The 22,341-nt window shown below is 38.4% G+C and overlaps 1 protein-coding gene across 1 annotated transcript in view; it reads left to right on the top strand.

Moving 5' to 3' along the window:
- Window positions 1-22,341, top strand: part of SPMIP2 (sperm microtubule inner protein 2) — a 92,392-nt gene that overhangs the window by 58,396 nt on the left and 11,655 nt on the right. The window contains exon 5 of the mRNA XM_073891272.1: window positions 3,793-3,851. Within this exon, the coding sequence (XP_073747373.1) occupies window positions 3,793-3,851 (59 nt within the window). The remainder of the gene's footprint in view (window positions 1-3,792; window positions 3,852-22,341) is intronic.

Below are 22,341 nucleotides of genomic sequence, written 5' to 3'. Positions count from 1 at the left end.
TTAGTTTTCTATGGGGCATAGCAAATTACCACGAATTTAGCAGCTTAAAGCAGCACCCATTTATTTATTCACAGTTCTGTAGGTGAGAGGTCCCCTGGAAGACATGGCTGGGTTCTCTGCCTGGGTGTCAGAACGCTGAAATCGAGGTGTCCGCTGGAGCTGTGATCTCATCTGAGGCTTGCTGTCTTTTCTGAGTTCATGTGGTTGTGGCAGATTTCAGTTCCTTGTGGTTGTAGGATTGAGGTTTCCCACCTCTTTGCTGGCTCTTAGTGGCGGGCCCTTCTCAGCATCTGGAAACTGCCCACATTCCTTACCACGTAGCCCCCCTCCATCTTTAAGACCGGCACACAGAGCGCCTGGGCGGCTCACCTGGTTAAGCGACTGCCTTCGGCTCAGGTCGCGAACCTGGAGTCTCAGGATCGAGTCCCACATCGGGCTCCCTGCTCAGTGGGAAGTCTGCTTCTCCCTCTGACCCTCTCCCCTCTCGTGCTCTTTCTTTCTCAGATAAATAAATAAAATCTTAAAAAAAAAAAAAAAAGCACAGAGAGTCTCCCCCATATCAAATACCTCTCACACTTCAAATCCCCTTTGCCAGGAAGAGCCTAGATCCTTTTAAGAGCTCACCTGGTTAAGGAAGGTCCACTGAGGATAATCTCCCTTTTCTTAAATTCACCTGAATTAGGGTCTTATTTACAGCTGCAAAATCCCTTCATAACAGTAATTAGATCAGTATTTGGTGGAATATCTAGGAGAAGGTATACACACCAAGGGATGAGAATAGTGGGGGGCATCTAAGAATTCTGCCTACCGTAGGGATAATAATAATACCTTAGAGCACTGTTAAATGGATTAAGTGAGATAAGTGTGTAAAGCTCTTATCATAGTATCTAGAATAATGTCTCAATAAATGGGATCCAGTATCACTAGTGTTTATATATACTGTATCTTCTTGCCTGCATGGATTTTTGAATTATATTATTATAAGCACATTAGAAACATGATGGAATATGTTGCTCATTATTTGGCTACTGCCCAGAAAACAGCGATGCTGGGGCCATAGTCAACAAACTCATAAAACCCAATGTTTAATCTATTTGCTGAAAGTTGATGTATTAATTCAAATTATTTAAAAACACTGCAGTTACAAAAAGAGATACCAGGATATAATTTATGTTGGAACTCAAGCCCGTATATAATGTAGCAAAAAATGAAGTATGGGTCTCTGCATTGTTCATTTTTTGCATTTTAATACAAAAAAATGCATCACAGAATCCATGCCTTAAATACTGACATTTTTCAGAAAGAATTGTTTTGTTTCTACTCATGCTCTGAATATAAAATGAATACTTCAAATGCGCCATTCATACAAAGGCCTTTATGCCCCTTTCTCCCTTCAATAGTTCCAGTCTAGAATAGGCAACATTATGCAATTCGGTGATCCAGCTACAACAATGAGAATGCTTCCCATAGGCTGTGGGAAGAAAGACACCTAAGGGGTTAACAGTAATATTTTGCAAATTGAGGCAAGTGAAGAAAAAATACATTAGCATAAGAAAAGGTAGCCTTAGGGAATTTTCCACTCAAATGTTTGGTACTAAGAGCTCTATGTTACCAAGGAGGAGGAGAGAGAAGAGAAACCCTAGTGTCTATGCATTCTTGAAATGCATTGCCATTGTATTCATTCTACTGGTAAGAAAGACCTCATAGTTAAACAGAGATGGAAAATAGTTCTTCCTAGTTAAATACATACATACATACATACATACATACATACATACATATTGGCTATATTAAGAAAAGCATGTTGACTCACATACAGTAAAAAAGCAAGAGGATTCCTAAACGATCAGTCCCAAAAAGATTTCTTAAGTATGTCAGGACTAGACTAGAAGTGGTTTGAGATTAAAAGTGAAAGTATTAAGCAATGATTTCCGTTGTTAACTAGAATGGGCCCCAAATGTCTGCAGTTAACTCAAATTGAACAGGTTCTAACTCATTTCAGAAATCGTATCTAATCCACAGTACCTGAATGTAGTTAGCAGATATTTCCCTTTTAGTAATGCCTAGACTTCTTTAAAGATTACTTAATAGGAAATACCCTCTTTTGAGTTATGATTATTTGTGCTAGTTAAAACATTCAAAGTAACTGATTTCCTCGAGACAGAGACTGTACTAATCTGTTGTTACCTGTTTCTATGAAGATGTTGAGTTAGGTTTTAATTCAGTCTTTTCTTTACTCTTATGAACAACTGACCAGTAAAAAAAAAAAAAAAAGAACTTTTTGGTTTTGAATTTCATTAGATTTAACACCACAGGCAGCAAGATTATCCAAATAAACGGTGATGGATTTCATTAATAAATTGACAGCTTATTTTAGGTAAATTTTTTAAGATATTATACACTGATAACTAAAGGACAAAAGGGGGATAGCAAAAGAATCTGTTGCTTGTTTCTAATAAAAGTCTTTCCAGATTAAGACGATGCAATTTCTGAGTTTTAAAAACGGGAACAAAGATCAAAGAAGATTGTCCAGTTCCTGGGAAAATTTGTCAAAATGCTGATAACAAAATTATTCGTAAGTCAGTTGATAAGATCAATTTTTAGGGAATCACATGTCAGAAATAACTGAGAAAGTTATACCATTATCTATACAGATTACTACTTTTCAAATTTTCTACGGAATAATGGGCCACCCTTGCATTTAAACCTTATTTTTCTTGACCCTTCCTTTGTTTATGTATTTTATACATGAATATTACAGAGTTAGAAGTGATCAAGGTTTCAACTTCATCTCTGAGAAGATGACAAGTAAATAGATCTTTTTTCCCAACACAAATAACTCTGAAGGACTTGATCAGGAAAGTCCTAAAGTAAAGCTTGAGGGAAAAGGAAGAAAAGGGGAGGGTTAAAAAAAAAAAAAAAGTACTAAATAGTTCCTCTGATGTTGAAATTATAATACAATCTTGCTACTTTTCGAGATGTTATGAATATAGCATCCCACATCAATGTAAGTGAAAAATGCATTCCAAAACTCAAGTGAAATATTTTGATAATCCAGATCATTGTTTCCCAACCCAAGTATGGAAAATTGAGTAATGATTATAAACCGAAACCCTTTCCAATATAAATTTGACGCCTCTATTCCCATTTGCCTATTCATAAGATGTGCCATGAATTGGCTAGTTCCTGGGGTAAAGAGCCCATATAGAAAGGTCATTTGTTCAGTGATAGTAGATCATTTCAGTGTACATGAGAGAGTGTGGGGATTTTTTTTATGTGGGAACTGGTCCTAAGCTACAAATATTTTATCCATGTTCTAAATTATGCTTTCTGAAAGGAGTTTTCAGATCTGCACTTTACCACAGGCTGCCTATAACCCAGCTCTTTCCTACATTATTGCCACCACATTTGCTAATTCTGTGAGGATAAGGTGAAATAAAAAGAGCTCGACTGTTTGAGTCTGAACAGTGGTTAAGAATGCCTGCTCATTTACAGACAGAATCATAAAAACAGAAAGGAGCTTTGAGACTATGGGCTATACGCTTCCGGCTACTAATATCTCTCTTTTACAGAGAGGGGAAATAAAGTACACAGGATCATACTTATTTTACTTCTTGCATTTTTTTTCCCCTCAATTCAAGAATCAGAAGGCTATGTTCTTTTAATTGTATTTACCATCTCCTATTTAACTTCCCAGCCTGACTTCCTTTTGGACTAGGAATATAGACTGTTAGGCATGTTGGTGCCAATTTACCCTGGAATTAGGTTACATTGGTTTTCTTTCTTTTACAGTGTGGAGAACTAAGTCAAGCCACTATTGATAAAATAAGCCACAGATACCAAAATCCATGGTAAGCGCATTTTAAATTAATTATTTAGCTAATTAATTGATGCTTTTCCTTCCTAAACTAGTAACAGCGTTATTTTGTTTTTAACTTCTGAGTATATTACCACTTTATTTCTTTTTATTTCAGATAGGTTTCTTTGTAAAATTATGAATTTTTATTCCTAATAAAAACAAAATTTTCACACACTGTTAACTTTAATTAGGGGGAGGAAAGGGTCAAAGCAGGCAGAGAGTAAGCAACTATGAGAATATAGCAGAGAAAAAGAGAGCCAGCATGCAGCTATTCAGAACAGCAACTGGATGAGTAAGGTAGAATTAACACATAAATAATTCTTTCTGTGAAATAGCAACAATATACTTTTTTTTTTTTTGGTTTTAAAAAAACCTCATTTCATGCTGTTGGCCTGGAAACCATCATCATGGGTAACCTGGGTTAATAAATGTAATCTTACTGAAGTCACACAATGACTTGAATTTGTGCTATCTTAAGGCAACCTCAATCAAACATGTCTTACCTCAAGGTATGTTAAATTATGGGAAAAGAGCAAAACCTAGGCTTATCACCTATAATTCAGATTCCTAGGAGGGAAGGGATCAATCAGCATCGCTTTTATAAAACTGCAGATTCAATATGCCTTTGTTATCCTTGGATTTTTGGAGGTGAGAGTTCCTGGAGCCTATTTCACGTATTTTTATTTGTTGAAGGACACAGCTATGATTATGTGCAAAATTAATGGATTCCAGTCTCCTTCTGCTCTACCACAACATAAGTTGCCCCCAAAAGAGAAAAGCCCTCAAACCCCATGTCAAAAGCCTACTAGTTACCGCAACAGAATCCCAGGACAACAAAAGATCTCATTGGGCAATTCCTGTAACTTACAAAGCATATCCTATGTTTAAAGCCATAGAGAAATAGTTTATTGCTTGCAAGGCACACGTTCTCATTAAAATATCAACTTCATTTGTTCAGATAACATTACAGGCATCTATATGCAAGTGCTCTGTCAAAAATTTCTAAACCAGTGGCGCCTGGGTGGCTCAGTCGTTAAGCGTCTGCCTTCGGCTCAGGCCATGGTCCCAGGGTCCTGGGATCGAGTCCCACAGCAGGCTCCCTGCTCAGCGGAAGCCTGCTTCTCCCTCTCCCGCTCCCCCTGCTTGTGTTCCCTCTCCCACTGTGTGTGTCTCTCTCTCTCAAATAAATAAATAAATAAAATGTTAAAAAAATTTTCTAAACCAAAGAAACCCACTAAAGGTCAGTGAAAATCAAAGAAACTTCCACAAACTTTGGTGATATAAGTGTGAAAGTTTGCTGCATTTATTTAAACATTAAACATTAGAGGGTGCCTGGGTGGCTCAAATGGTTAAGCGTCTGCTTTCGGCTCAGGTCATGATCCCAGAGTCCTGGGATCGAGTCCCGCATCGGGCTCCCTGCTCAGTAGGGAGCCTGCTTCTCCCTCGGCCTCTCTCTCTCTGTCTCTTATGAATAAATAAATAAAATGTTAAAAAAAAATTAAACATTAGAAAGTATCTGAGAAATATGGAAGCTTTGAACACTTTCCTTGGGTGAAAGAATGTTAGCTATATCCATTTCTAGGGAATTTGATACGGATTGTGCCAGGTCAGGGCATGCAAACACTTATAAACAAAAACCTTGTACGTAAGGAATTGTGGATTCAATTGGGAAATTGGAGATCAGATATATATTTGTATAAATTATAATACCAACCTGCATATGTTAAGGGCCATGTGCATAATGAAGACAATTATAATTACAAAATGATAACTAGAAAAGCTTAAAATTTTTTAAAAAGTATAATGATGACCCCCTAGATTTGCCTGTAGCGTCTGCCCAGGTCCTATTTTTTAACTAGTCAGATGCCAATAACTAGTCACATGAATGCTGCCTCCCTCTTGAGACTTCAACCATGTCCACTGTTTAAGAGCCTTCCTGCCCCAGTCTTGGGCTGGGAGGATGCTCTTGACTAAGATGTTGACTCGGACAGGCCCGGGTGTGTTCCAGCCCCTCATGTTCTCTAAGTGGGACTAAGGGCCATCTCCTTTCTGGGCAAGGTTAGTGCTTAGCCTCCCATTCAGTTTTCATGTCCTGTTCTTCTCAGTCAATGGTGTTCACTCAATAAATCTAGTACCTCCTGTGTTTGAAGCTTAGGTCGATTCTGTGGCCACAGTGGCGAAGAGGACAAGCCCCAAATATGCTCGTCTTGGAATTTGTATTCTAGGGGAGGAGGTAGACATTAAACAACTATATGACTTTTAAAAAGCATTATGCTGTTTCTCATGCTTTTTAATAACTTTTAAACATTACAAATATAATTCATGCTTGTGGCAACAAATCAAACGATATAGAGGTTTATTAAGAAAAAGTTAGTATCATACTCTATTCCATTCAGTTCATGATAAAACATTTCATTACAAAGGATATTTATGGGATGTAGAGAGATTTTTCTAGGGACACTACTGGGACTGAGGGTCAGAGAAGTGTTCACCAAGGATGTAATTATCAAGATGACTTCAGAAAGGTGAGTATAAAATCATTCCCGGCAGAGCGCACAGTATGAGCAAGTCTCCAAGGTGGGAAAGAATATAGCAGATTAGAACCAGTGGGACCAGACTATGAAAGTCAGTGAGAGGGAAGCATGATGAGGGTCAGGTTTCACAGAACTTTGTAGCCTGGTTAGAGAATTTGGATTTTAACCTAAGAACAAAGAGAATTCATTGCTAGATTTAAAATAGAAAGCAATGTAAAAAAAAAAAAAATAGCAACAGGAACTAATTTTTCTTAAGATCACTCTGGAATGTCGGATTGCTGTGTAGAGAAAGAATTGAAAGGTGACAGTAACAGTTGTAGGAAGATCAGCGAGGAGACCATTTTATTTTTACAGGCCCATCTTGAGTTTTGAGTGTGATTTGCAAACAAGCAAAAATAAATTGTGATTATGGAGGCTGAGGGAAGGAGGAAAGACTTAGTTTTCAAGGAAACACAGGACTTAAATAAATGAAAAAAAAGAAGAGATGATATTTGCTGTTATTATGGGGAATAAGAATGTATTAGGCAATCTGATGGAGCAGATTTTAACATTATCTTAATTTTACAAGCAAAGAAATTGAATTTCAGAGGTTCAGTTACATGACCAAGGGTCACAGCGCTAATATTTCAGCCAAGTTGACCAATCCTATTGATCTAGGCTGGGATCTGGGCTTGGACATTTTAAAAAGGCTCTCTGAGTGATTCTGATGTGCAGCCAGGGTTGAAAACCACTACTGAAGCTTGAAGAAAGAAGGGAACTGAGCCTTGGGAAGTGCCCACACTGAGGACAAGATGAATGAGAGCCACAGAAGGAGAAAGGAGCCTTAGAGGAAGGGCCCCTGAGACAATAGAAGGCCATAAAGCCAGGGAAGAATTTTGAACAGAAGCATTTAATACAAGGAAATGGAAATCCAAGAAAACAACAACAGACAAATATTTGGAAGTTATTAGTCATCTCAGAAAAAGCACTGGAGGAAGAGTAGGATGATTTGAGTCAATAGAACTAGCACTAAAGAATTTTTGTCCAAAAAAAAAAAAAAAAGAATTTTTGCCTGTTGACATAATGGAGGTGAGTCCACTCTGTTTTGGGGACCAGAAGTCCAGTAAAGGACAAAAGGACAATTAAAGGATTTCCTCCATTCTGAGGCATACTCTTTAAACTTCGACTTTCTTGAAATCAGGATATGTTTTATAATAGCTGTTTACAAATGTAGTATACAGATGTGGTGCCTCTTTTTTTTCCTCCCATGTAAAGCTGTTATTAAATCAAGGGTGTGTTATCAATTTATTGCATCCTAAAGACTAGTAAAGATATACTTCAGCAAACATGAGATGAAAACCTGCTCTGTGCCAGATGCTCAGAATTAAAGAATTAATAAACGGGGTCCTTACTTTCAAATAGGTCACTGAGAGAAATAAACAGAAGATTACAATACAATAGACATTGATGGAGAATAACTGCAGTAACACGGTGTGGGTTACCTCCTTTTTTCCTTCTGAATTAAAGAAAACGTTCTTGGGGCCCCTGGGTGGCTCAGTTGGTTAAGCATCTGCCTTTAGCCCAGGTCATGATCCCAGGGTCCTGGGATGGAGCCCCGAGTAGAGCCCCATGTCGGGCTCCCTGCTCAGTGGGGAGTCTGCTTCTCCCTCAGCCCCTCCTCCCGCTCATGCTCTCTCCTGCTCTCTTCTCACTCACTCTTGCTCTATCTCAAATAAATAAATAAAATCTTTAAAAACAGAAAATATTCTCTTTTTAAAAAAATCTTAAGTTTCTCTAGATGGTTGCCTCATTTTTACATGGTCTCTTCTATTTGCAATTGGGTGTTTTCCAATATATATGTACGGTATTTCTAATTTCAACAAGAAGAATAAAAAGCACAGATAGGAAATGGAAGAATAGTTTACAGTCAAATTAAAAGAGGTCATAAGAGAATGCACTGAAAACAGTGAACCAGCAGGGATTTTTGTTTTAAGAAGCAAGTAAATTTATGGAAGTAGAAAAGACCCCGAATAGCCAAAGGAATGTTGAAAAAGAAAACCAAAACTGGTGGCATCACAATTCCGGACTTCAGGCTCCATTACAAAGCTGTCATCATCAAGACTGGCACAAAAACAGACACATAGATCAACGGAACAGAATCGAGAGCCCAGAAATGGACCCTCAACTCTATGGTCAACTTATTTTTGACAAAGCAGGAAAGAATGTCCAATGGAAAAAAGACCGTCTCTTCAACAAATGGTGTTGGGAAAATTGGACAGCCACATGCAGAAGAATGAAACTGGACCATTTCCTTACACCATGCACAAAAATAGACTCCAAATGGTTGAAAGACCTAAATGTGAGACAGGAATCCATCAAAATCCTAGAGAACACAAGCAGCAACCTCTTTGACCTCAGCCACAGCAACTTCTTGCTAAACACATCTCCAAAGGGAAGGGGAAAAAGGCGAAAATGAACTATTGGGACTTCATCAAGATAAAAAGCTTTTGCACAGCAAAGGAAACAGTTGACAAAACCAAAAGACAACCGACAGAATGGGAGAAGATATCTGCAAATGACATATCAGATAAAGGGCTAGGATGCAAAATCTATAAAGAACTTATCAAACTCAACACCCAAAGAACAAATAATCCAATCAAGAAATGGGCAGACACACAGACAGACATTTCTCCAAAGAAGACATACAAATGGCCAACAGATACATGAAAAAATGCTCAACATCACTCGGCATCATGGAAGTACAAATCAAAACCACAATGAGATAACACCTCACACCAGTCAGAATGGCTAAAATTAACAAGTCAGGAAACGACAGATGTTGGCGGGGATGCGGAGAAAGGGGAACCCTCCTACACTGTTGGTGGGAATGCAAGCTGGTGCAGCCACTCTGGAAAACAGTATGGAGGTTCCTCAAAAAGTTGAAAATAGAGCTACCCTACAACCCAGCAATTGCACTACTGGGTATTTACCCCAAAGATACAAATGTAGGGATCCGAAGGGGCACCTGTACCCCAATGTTTGTAGCAGCAATGTCCACAATAGCCAAACTGTGGAAAGAGCCAGATGTCCATCAACAGATGAATGGATAAAGAAGAAGTGGTATATATATATATATACAATGGAATACTACTTAGCCATCAAAAAAGAAATCCTGCCATTTGCAATGACGTGGATGGAACTAGAGGGTATTATGCTAAGCGAAATAAGTCAAATCAGAAAAAGACAATTATCATATGATCTCACTGATAAGTGGAATTTAAGAAACAAAACAGAGAGGATCATAGGGGAAGAGAGGGACAAAAATGAAACAAGACGAAACCAGAGAGGGAGACAAACCGTAATCATAAGAAACAAACTGAGGGTTGCTGGACAGGAGAGGGGTGGGGGGATGGGGTAATTGGGTGATGAGCATTAAGGAGGGCACTTGATGTAATGAGCACTGGGTATTATATAAGATTGATGAATCACAGACCTGTACCCTGAAACAAATAATACATTATATGTTAATTAATTGGATTTAAACAAAATTTTTAAAAAAGAGGCAAGTAAATTCTGTAGAAGCTACACACCATCACTGAAGATTGTGGGACATGGAAGAATTTTGTTTTCTTCTTCTTTTCCTTACATTTCACACAGTGCTTGACATGTGTGGGCATTCAATACATATTTGCTGAATCAGATATAAAAGACAAATCCCATTTCTTATAATGGCACAAATTGGTATAGCTCAGGCCAAAGAAGCTGGAGGAATTCAAGCCAGGAGGACTTCCTGAGAGAGATAAAATTTAAGGCGGGTTTAAAGGAACATTTTAGGAAAATCTCTGGCTGCCTACTTGGGTGGATTTTTTTATCCATGCAAAGGAAAGAGTTGCTGAGATGATGATATCAACAGAATTCTTCACAGGCAAATATCATTCCAGAAAGGAACTGCTGACCTGCCCCTGACGTACTGTCATGACGAAGTTGCCTCTTTGCCAAAAGGGCCCATGATATTGGCCACTTATTTGCTAATTTATAGATTTATCTTAGGAATAATGTCTTAAGGAACACTTCAAGTTCCTATGGACAGTCAATGGGGATGGAAGGCAGTTGTCAAGGAGGCTGCAAATTAAGGACAAACAAACTCGAAGCTAGCCATGAAAAGAAGGGCAGCGTGAGTGTGAAAGGATCGGAAGTAATGGAACCTTCTCTAACTTTTCAGGTACTTGAGTCTCACAGAGACACCGCTCTTTGCAGAGTTTTGGCTCTCCCAATCGGCTTTCTTATTGTGTGCCTTTTCAGAATGACAGGATTTGTGAGCACCATCCTCAAGAGGTATGCAGCATGGCATTGTTGAAAGAGTGCTGAACTGAAGATCAAGAAGGCTGGTTTTGCTAGGAATTTAACCTTCCCAATGGAATAATAAAGGAGATCACAAAGGTTTAGCTAAAAGGAAGTCCAACAGCGTTTACAGTAATACAAAGTCAGAAACAACCTAATACCTCCCAAATAGGGTATTGCAAACAGTTATAAAGCAGTATCTATCCAGTGATTAAAAGCCTGGGCTCTGGGAGCACCCCGGAGGCTCAGTCAGCTAAGCAACCAAGGCTCAAGTCCTGATTTCGGCTCAGGTCATGATCTCAGGGTCATGAGATGGAGCCTCTCCATGGGCTCTGAGCTCAGTAAGGAATCTGCTTGGGATTATCTGCTTCTCCCTCTGCCCCCCCCCCCCCCCCCCCCCCCACACCCTCCCTCTCTCAGATAAATACAAGAAAAAAAAAAAAAATAAAAATAAATAAATAAATAAAAAAAAAAAAAAAAAATTAAAAAAAAAAAAAGCCTGGGCTCTGAGGATAGACTTCCTGAGTTCAAGTCTTAGCTTCACCGCCTATTAGCTGTGACATCTTGAACAATTATTTAAATTATTTATGCCTCAATTTCCAAATTTTTATGATGGTAACAGAATCCACTCCTTGGGTTGTTGTATGGATGTGTTGTTACATACATAGCACTTAAAATAACACTTGGAGGGGGTGCCTGGCCAGCTCAGTTGGTGGAGCATGCAACTCTTGATCTCAGGGTTGTGAGTTCGATCCCCAGGTTTGGTGTAGAGATTACTTAAAAACAAAATCTTAAGTATTAATTCATTAAATTAAATTATATTAAATTAAATTAAACAATATTTGGTACATGCTAAGTAGTCAGAAAATAATGTGACCATGTAACTTGTCACCCAAAACAGGATACTTTTGAGAGTGAAACAGAAAGCTAATCAAATCAGTCACCTGGACAACAAACTAAAGTGAATAAATCAAGCCAATCTATTAAAAATGTTATTATTAGTTAAATAAATGAAGTACATCGAAATAATGTAGCAAATGCATTTATTAGAATTCATATTATATTTTAGCTAAAAACAATCAGTATAGAGATTTAGTATGGGATATAAATTTCATACTATGTAGTTGTATAATCTCTATACTACATAGTTTAATCTCCCAAAAGTAGAACAAAAAGTCCAAGAGGTGGGAAAGAAAAAAAGGAAAAATATGAAAATAAGAATTCAATTAAAATTAAATTAGTTTAATATCTGACCAATAAGATATCTAGAAAGATATCAGAGAAAACAGAAGTAGGGAAATCAATAATACAAGAAAATTTCTCAGAAGGGAGTAATATGAGTTTCCAAATTGAAAGGTTCCATCAAAGCCAAAAAAACCTATCCAAAACAAAATATATCAAGTCATATATCACTGTGAAACTGCTATGGTAGGGATGAAGAGACCACCTGAAAGCCTTCAAGAGGAAAAACAGGATATATACAAATGATCTGGAATCCATAAGGAATCATACTTCTTGATACCAATACCGAACTCTAGAAGACAATGAGGCAATGCTTTCCATGTCTGACAGAAAATGACTTTCAACCTAGAATTCTACACCCAGCCAAATAATCAAGAAGCAAGGTGGAAAAGAGACATTTTCAGGCATGTATGTACTAAAAAAAAAAAAAAAAAAAAATGCACCTCAAAGCATTTTTTCCTAGGAAGCAACTAGAGAATATTACCTAGCAAGACAAAGGAGGTATACATCAAGAAAAGACAAAAGAATACAAAGCAAGAAACATATTTCCTTTGACAAGCAAAGGGAATTCCCAAGATGATGTTAAAGGAGAATACCAGAAATATGGCCATTTAGGGCCTAGGGAACTATCAAATCAGACAGGAACAGGACAAATAGGGGCTTTGAAGAACACATTTATGGTATACAAATATTGGGTTACGTTCCAAAAGAACCAAATGAGCCAAAAAGTGGTTACTTCTGGAGAAGAGAACATTGGGACAGGGAGCAAGGAGAGAAAGGAAGTATTTTTTACTATGAGCTTTTTAGGACTATTTATATGTATTATGTACATGTACCTAAATTATTTCATTAAAATTGAAAAAAACACTAGCACTACATTATGTACAATGTACAAGCATTTTATTTTGATAAAAGTAACAATTAGAATAGTCAACTAGAATTTTAGTAGTTTGGACTTCTAAGTTGAAAAAATTTCTGTCTAAAACTAGGACTTTAAGTATGAAAGAAATATTCACTGACCTGAATAAACAGGGCTTTCTGTTTATTCAGAAAGGTGTAAGGTGTGCCTGTATTTGGCATCAGTGAAGGGGTGTGTAGAAAATTGCTTGTTTTATTCCATAATGAAATATTGCCAAAACCAGTTGTTAAACTAGCACACACTTAATGACAGCCACTATTTTAAAAATATATTGGTACATAAATGTGTGCTTTTTTTTTTTTTTTGGAGTTGTTTTTCTCAAAACAGCCAGAAATCTTGACAGTTTTCTATTTTTAAAGCCGTCTGTACCTGACCCATTGGAGGGATTTCCTTGAACGTTAAGTAGCAAAGTTCTGCAATTTTTGAGATCATCAGCACCTGCTTCTACATTGGCCCTTTTGGTCCATTACCTAAAACCTATCTTTGCACTTCCTTCCACCAAGCCTCCCCAATGCCAGCCTCATCTTCAGCTGGGTGGGAAGGGAGGAGGGCTCTTGGTGAAGCTGCAGGTGTTGTCAGGTCAACACAGAACTCCTATGATCGTCACTGCATCAATGCCACAAGAGTAGTTGGGAGCCGTCTATCCATTCGATAAATATCCAAGTGCCAACCATGTGCCAGGCACTGTGCCTGGGGATTCAGATGTGAACCAAACAGACATAATTCCTGCTGTCCTTGCATCCATCCTATCACCAAGGGAGGACAGACATAGCCGAAGATATGATTGACAATTTAATTGTGGGAGGTGCCATAAGGGAGAAATGCAGGATGCGTGTAAATGTTTCTTATGGAATGAATGAATATTCCTCATCAAGGTTGGAGCACTTGAGCAACAGGGTAAGATGCAACTGTTTTTTGAAAATCTACTGTTTTTTGAAAGAAAAGCTAGCCAAAGAAGAGACGGTGCTGTTATTCTCAGGAAGAAACTTATTAGGCTATCACTTGATGCCCAGGTGGGGAAGAATTTAGTTCATTACGGAATGTGGCTCTTTCCCACGCATTACTCTCTGTATAATTTATGAAAGGTACAGATGATCTGATGAGCACTGGGTGTTATATGCAACTAATGAATCATCGAACACTACATCAAAAACTGATGTACTATATGTTGGCTAATTCAACTGAATAAAAAATAATAAAATAAAATAAAATAAAGATACAGGTGTCTGAGATGTGTAAGAAAGAGGCATTGTCAATTCCCTGACCTATCATCTATGATTTCTCAGCATGTCAGATAGCAGAACTGTAGCCCTTAGTGCCTGTTCAAGAGACCAGGGTTACCGAGGGAGCAGCTGCTGGGCCTAACAAAATGCTTTATGGCAATGGAATTCAAGCATGGATTGCAAACTAATCGTAAACAGATGAGCTAAAATTTTAGGCCCAGGCAAACAGAATTTATGTACTGAAAAGAGTACAGAAAAACAAGGCTGAGGTATGTTACAAGGGCTCAGATTGTTTTATTTCACTATTACCTATTCAGTTTTGTGAAGTCACAAACATGCCCCCCGATCATGGTAATTTTAAACATTCTTACATCACCAACATTTATATAAATGGTGTACAGAAGATAAACAGTATCACTTAGCTAATGTCTATATTACCAGATGAAGCAACAGAATAATCATCACTCCAGTCCATTTAATATGCATTACTTATTATCATTTCTGCTTTTCATTTTTTTATTATTATTTTTTTTAAGTAGACTCCATCCCCAGCATGGAGCCCAACATGGCCTTGAACTCACAACCCTGAGAATTAAGACCTGAGCTGAAATCAAGAGTCTGATGCTTAACCAGCAGAGCCACCCAGGTGCCCCCATACTTCTTTCACTTTTCATTTTAAGCCCACTCACAACTTCAGCTTCCCATACCTGGAAGAGCAAGACTCTGAAATTGGACAGAGTTGGGCTTAATTCCCTTACCTTATGAAATGCAGATGCTGTCTGAGCTTCAGTTTCAAGGGAAAAGAGGGGGTGATAATATCTATCTCATAGGGTTGTCTTGAGAATAAAGTCAACGGAAGTCAAGCACCCAGCATGGATCTGACACGTAAAAGATTAGCTCCCTTCCCCATTTTAAGAAAGTCTCAAAATGACCACTGAATTAGCCACTTTCTTAAGGCTTTCTATTCATTTTTGAAAACTATCACCTCAAAAGTGATGAATTCTAATTTTATTCTCTTCTATAAAATTTTCTTTAAGAGCACTAGACTGTTTTGAGATACATTATTTGCTTTCTGCTTTAAAAAAAAAGTTCATTAAAAATCTTTTTTTTTTACCATCTTCCTGGTAAGGAGTCAAACTATTTCAAAGAATTTCAGTTTGGAAAAACTTCAGCTGTTAGTAGTGGTGAATTTATTATCGGTGGCATATCATTTCTTATCGATGTCATCATGAGGCCTGTGACTGGTGCGTTTCCCCAGACGTTCATCGAACACAGTAATGAGAAAGTGAGCTGTGGTGCTCAGATGGGATATTTAAAAGACTGGGAAAAACAAACAAACAAACAAACAAATAAAACCCACAAGAGTCCCTGTAGTGGGGATGTTTTGAAATTATTAATAATTAGAAGGAAAGCTCTAGTTCAGCGTAAATTTTATTCCAAATTAAATAGTCTCCTTGATAGTCAAAGAGGAAAGAACCTCTTCTGACTACTTTGGTTTATAGCCTTTACTTGGACCACTCATTTGTTGAGTCAGTTAATCAATAAATATGTTTGGGGTGCTGTCCTTTCCATCAAACAGCTCATAGTGTAGTGGGGAAAAGAGACATACAGATAATTCTGAAATATGGCCAGAGCAATGCTATAGCCGCACAGGGTTATTATGCAAATAACTCAGCACAGTGGTGAGGAGAGGAGTTATGGGAGGCTGTCTGGGGAGGAGTCTGAAAAGGTGAGGTTAGGTAATAGGGGGTGAGTGGGGGGGCGCCTGGGTGGCTCAGTTGGTTAAGCAACTGCCTTTGGCTCAGGTCATGATCCTGGAGTCTTGGGATCGAGTCCCGCATCGGGCTCCCTGCTCAGCAAGGAGCCTGCTTCTCCCTCTGACCCTCCCCCCTCTCATGTACTCTCTCTCTCTCCTTCTCTCTCATTCTCACTCTCCGAAAATAAAAATAAATAAATCTTTAAAAAAAAATAGGGGATGAATGGGGATGCAGGGAAGGAGTGTTTTAAGAAGAGCAGATACCAGTAATAGAAGTTCAGAAGTGATAAATAACACCGATGGATACATAAATATTTCAGTGCTACTGGATCCCAAAGTGTTGTGAATGGTTCGGGGACAGGTGAAGCCAGAATTGAGTCAGGAGCTGGATGAGTTCACTTTTTTTTTTTTAAAGTTTTTGTTTAAATTCCAGTTAGTTAAGATGCACCGTAATTTTAGTTTCAAGAGTTCACTCTTGAGTTCTGACTTTTAGAGGATGGAGAATCCCAAGAAGGAATTTAAATTTTATCCACCTTTCCTTTTTACATCGTACCCGAAGTGATAAAGTCATGTTTAGATTTTGGATAGGGGATGGGTATGAGGGGGCATTACTGGAGACAGGGAAGACCAGGCAGGAGTCTCTCTCTTAGGCCCAGGAGAATGATGGTAACCTAGACAGATGGGAGTTAAGAGGGAGAGGGGGGAAAAAAGTCCAGAATTAAAAAGGACAAAAGTTGGCAGGACTTAGGTATCAGATGTAGGAGATGAAAGTAATAATGGAGGTAATGACAACTCCTGATTTCTAGTTTGAGTGAATGATTTGATAATGGACCAACTCAGACTGAACATAGAAGGAGCGTCTCCATTAAAGGGAAGAAAGTGATGAGATGATGAGTTCAGGTGAATTTGAAGTACCTGTGGGACATCCAGTAAGATGCAGATAGATAAATATGTGAAACTACGTGAAAGAGCTGCGCCGAAGAGCTTTTCCTGTCACCATAATTATGTTGTATCTGAAAAAACATGAGTGGATGAGAATAGGGAAGACCAGAGAAATAAAGACAGAATTGTAGGGAATTCAAACTCTCGCTGTTTGAAAAAAAAAAAAAAAAGAAGAAGAAGAAGAGCCATGAAAGAAGACATAGAAGGGGCGCCTGGGTGGCTCAGTTGGTTAAACAACTGCCTTCGGCTCAGGTCATGATCCCAGGGTCCTGGGATTGAGCCCAGCATTGGGCTCCCTGCTCAGCGGGGAGCCTGCTTCTCCCTCTCCTCCCTGCTTGTGCTCTCTGTCACTATCTGTTTCTCTCTATCTCTCAAATAAATAAATAAAATCGAAAAAAAAAAAAAGACATAGAAGAAAGGAGGAGAACCAGGAGAGTCAGAAGTCCAAAGTGAAATAAGATGTGAATTGAAAAATGCCCACTGAAGAAAGTAGACAGAAAGTCATCAGAGACCATAGTGAGACTAGAACAAATAGAACAATTTGGGAGAAGTGGAAGGAAGAGAGGGATGGAAGCTCTAGTAGAATGGGTTGAGGTATGAATGGGAGATGAAGTGGAGTCAACAAGTAAAAGGCATGGTTTTGAAAAATTTGGATAAGAAAGGAAGAAAATGTAAGTAGTAACTAGAGGAGATGAGGGGCCAAGTGTAGGCTTTTTCAAGATGGGAGAAATGTTATCCTAGAGAAGTCTTCACTGCTGTGGTGTGATGTTCTGGGTAAGTGGTGATGCAGCTATGGGTTCAATGGCCCAGGTCAATGTGGAGACCCCGGATGAGAAAAACTCCCTCATTTCCAGAGATTGAAAGGAAGGAGCTAGGGTTTCCTTGGCTATGTAGGTGGAGATGTTCTTGTACCTGCAAGTGTTGGAGAAGGCATTGATGATGGTAGTTGAAGGATTATAGACCTGATGGCCTCAGTGTTCTCGATGGACTCTTTTTGTGTGTAGATTTTTTATAGTGGTAAAATATACATAACATAAAACACTATTTTAATCATTCTTACGTGTACAATTCAGTGGTCTATGAAATGTTATGCAAGGCTCTGTCCTCTAGAGGACCAATGAAAATAGTGGAAATTAGATGTGAGCACGAGTCTTGAGGAAACAAGGAAGGTCTAGGGTAGCTGTTGAAGATGTGCACTAAGGATAAGTAAAAAGCTTGCGCTCTGTAGAGTACTGAAGGCTCACCTGAGGTTGGAGACTAATGTCTATATCAGCAAGGATATCCAATGTCCCATGGAAGGGTTATCCACCTTGACATAGGGCCCAAGAAAAACTGGAGTTGAAGCAACTGGATCCCCTTTTAGAAAAAGTAAAATTACATTTATACCTCACAGCATGCAGTAAGATAATTCCCAGATGGACTAAACAATTAACTATTTTAAAAGTGAAATAATATAGAATGAAATATACAGGAACATTCATATTATGTTTATACAGTCTGAGGGTACAGATATCAGGCTGTAGCATTAAGCCACAGTTGAGAATTTATGAGTATGCTATTCATCACTTTATCTTTAAATGTTGCCTCATACTTATAATATGATCCTCAAGAGCAGCTTGTGTTTAAACTCAAGAATTCTAATTCAATTTTCAATAGCATCACCCCTATTCATTATTCCATCCAAACTATGGGCAAGTGTAATACCAAGGAAATAAGATAATTCCTGCCCTCAAAAAAATATCATATGGGGGGAAGAGACACATCAACAGATAATTATACTAGAGTATATTAGGATGCAGTGATAGAAATGTTGAGTCAATCAATATTTATTGATCACCTATTTCTGCTGTGGTCCGGTGCTGTGTTTAGATACTTAGCAAAGTGTAACAACGAAGTGCAATGCTTTTTACAATAGGGGGTATTTTAGAAGGTACCAGGAAAACATGTATCTGGGAAACAAAAGCTCGCAGGAGGATCAGGAATGCTCCATAAGGTCCCCTGAGCTTGAAGCATGAGTAAGAGTTAGCTTCTAGAACTGCTGTAGTGGGATTGCCATCACTTTAGAGATGGAACTTCATGTATTCAGATACATTACCTTGGAGCACATTGCCACACGTTTGACAAAAACTTTTCATTTCTGGCTTCTATAGCAATGCATAAAGATGGTAGGATTTTACAGAATGCTGCAGCGTGTTTTCTGTCTAGCAGCCTAAAGGCTAACTCATTAAAATTCAAAGATGAATTACATGGTGGGTGGCAGAACAAATGTTTTCTTCACTGAGCCGAGCTAAGGCCTTCAAGACAGTTTCTCCCAGAATCTAATTCACTCTTTGCAGCTGTTCAGTAGGAATGATTCAGGCTTCACCTCCTCCTGCAAATCTACCATGACACCATCCAACCCTTTTTGTTGGAGGTTACATGCGTATGGTAACAAGACTAGGAAAACAATACTTGGTTTGACTTTGGAACCATGTGCATATCTTACAGGGAAATATGTATCTTACCTTATAGCTTACCTTTCATTTATAAAATAAATTTAATTTAAAATTAAGAAAAAAAATGAGATGTGTACCCAGCTAATCTACAGAGAGGAAATATTCCAAGGGACTTTAAAGCACAGTCATTTGAGTACAAATCTCTGGTGGGGTATACTCCAAGAACAAAAAGAACTGCAAAAAGCTTGGTGGAAGTGTTAGTGGTGTTACTCTGACTCTGTTGTGGGTGTACTGTAGGATAAAGCAAATGAGCAAGAATATGATGTTCTTATTCAAGTGTTCCTGGTTTGGTTGAGTACCAGGATTCCGGGAGTAGGAGAAAGGAAATACAGATGTTAAGATAAAAGAGTTGGAAAACAATCCTGAATGTGACTGGAAGATATATGTGTACATATATGTATGATTGTATGTGTTTACATATATTTTTTCATCGTTCTATCACTCTGAAGGCCTAGACATAGGAACCAACTCAGTAGCTATGAGCTCCTCTACTACTCAGATTCTACTTTTTATCCATCTATCTATCATCTATCTATCATCTATCTATCTATCTATCTATCTATCTATCTATCTATCTATCTTTAAGTAAGCTTTATACCCAACGTGGGGCTTGAACTCACGATGCTAAGATCAAGAATTGCATGCTCTACCGACTGAGCCAGACAGGTACCCTCAGATTCTACTCTTCAAATAACTTTTCCACTAAAAGAAATTGGCGCTTTTGGAGAAATGGTTGATTCTGGATCTGGCAAAGGAAATGGGAAACACGACTATAGTACATCATGCCATACCAGATGAAGAAGCTATCCAAAACTGCTACAGTCCTGTTGAAGGGACCTAGGAGCCAAACTTGAAGAGAATCCCATCAGCCAAAAATAGGACAACAGAAAGAAAAGGGTAATAACCACAATGGAGTAATACACATCATACATACATATACATATACATGAACATTTATGAACTCATAATGGCTACTTTAAAAACCACAACAAACTGGCCACATTGGAGGATTCCGATAAATCAACCTATTATTTTAAAAATGGGTAAATACAAGGAAAGAATCAACTATTAATCCTGCTTTTCTAATATTAACTGTACCACTGCAAACCAAACAGAAGATGAGATGACTTTTTAAAAATCATTGTAATCTAGCTAATAAAGAAAGAGCAACAGAATTAGAGCATCACCTCTTTGCAAACACTATTAAATTAATGAATCTAGGGACTCATCATCAATGGCTACCGAAACCTCAAAAGAGAAATGATCAGATATTATGTACCTCTTGATGGAAGAGCATACCACCACCCAGAAAGTTATTATGGGCTGAACTGTGCACCCCCCTCAAATTCATGTGTTGAAGTCCTAGTACCTAGTCCCCTAGTCCTCTGTACCGTGTTTGTGACTGTATTTGGAGGTAAGGTCTTCAAAGAGGTAATTAAATTAAAACAAGGTCATTAGGTTAGGCCCTAATCCAATATGACTGATGTCGTTATAAGAGGAGATTTGAAAACACACACACACACACACGGATGATCACGGGAAGACACAGGCAGATGATGGACCATCTACAAGCCAAGGACAGAGGCCTCAGAAGAAACCAACTCTGCTGACACCTTGATCTTGGACTTCTAACCTCCAGAATAGTGAGAAAATATATTTCTATTGTTTTAGTCACCCAGGCTGTGGCATTTTGTTATGGAAACCTTAGCAAACTAATACAGCAGTCTTGCCCCAAAACTCAACCTCACTTAGATCAAGCTAACTTGATCCAAGCTAACTTAAATCCAACTAACAATGTATAGGAAATAAGATGGTAGCAGGAAATGTTAAAGGACATCATGGAGATGTCAGAAAAATGTATTGTGGGAAGTTTTATAGGACAAGGGGCCCCAGTCTCTTCGACAAATAAATAGCGAGAAAGAGAAGGAAAGAGAAGAGGAAGCTGAGGGGAGGGGACAGGAAGGAGGAGGGGCAAAGAGATGAAACAGAACCTACGAATGAAAAGAAACTCAAAAGATTTATCAACCGATTGCGAGGTGTGAAGCTTATTTGGATTCTGTTTCTAACTATCAACGTTTATGAGGCAACTAAAATTTTGAATGCTGAATATATGGTGAAATTGTTAAATTTTTTGGAGAAATAATGCATTGTGATTATACTAAAGAAAAAGAGTTTTTAAATTTTTGAGAGCCATACCTATAAGATATGATGTCTTGGTGGGGGAAGATTAGCAAGTAGGATAGAAATAAAATAAGATTGGCTGTCAACTGAAAGTGTTTGAAGTTGGGTGATGGGTACCTAGGGATCTTTAAATTATTTTGTCTACTTTTGTGTATAATATTCAAATCTCCAAAGTAACTAAAAAGAAATTGTATCAACTTTATCTTTAGTTAATGAAGGTCACGTTTCACCATCTGGATAGATAAGACTTGTGCAAAATGAAGTTGAGTCAATACTGTTAGTCTCCCAACTAACCTTCACCGGGATTGCTGCCATGCAGCTGAAATAAATGTTGCTCTCCTTTCTTCCCCTTGTCCTTCTCTGATCCTCCCACAAATAAGTTAAGTGATGCCCAGGAAGCACCAGCATGAAGAGAAGCCTTGGACTTGGTATTTCAGAAGTCCTTAGCTGCTGAAATTGGCAGAACTTCCTGAATGTCTTATATAGAATCTCCCATATCTCTAGCAACACTAGGAATTATATTTAACATTCCTGATAGGTGACCCCCATCAATCCAATATGCTGCATTTCTGGTAAGATTCTGGACAGCTGCCTCCGAGGCCATGTGCACGAGAAATAGTCACTTCATATAAATCATTTGAAAATGCGGAATGAGAGTCAATAAACACCTCTGTGTATTTCTACATTGTGGACACACTCTTGGCAACAGGAACCTTTTGGAGGACGTTTTTCCGCACAGGAAGACAACATGTTTGATTTCGATTGCATAACCTGTGGAACGGGAAGCCGAGCTGGCACCCATAAGGGCAACCAGCCACGTGCTGGTGACATCACTGTGGCAAGGACAGCATTTTTCACATTCTGGAGCTC

This window comes from Callorhinus ursinus, unplaced genomic scaffold (assembly GCF_003265705.2).
Source record: "Callorhinus ursinus isolate GAN/ISIS: 27379988/994484 unplaced genomic scaffold, GSC_fseal_2.0 scaffold4, whole genome shotgun sequence".
Classification (NCBI taxonomy): Eukaryota; Metazoa; Chordata; class Mammalia; order Carnivora; family Otariidae; genus Callorhinus; species Callorhinus ursinus.
This window is presented reverse-complemented; position numbering and strand designations above follow the sequence as displayed.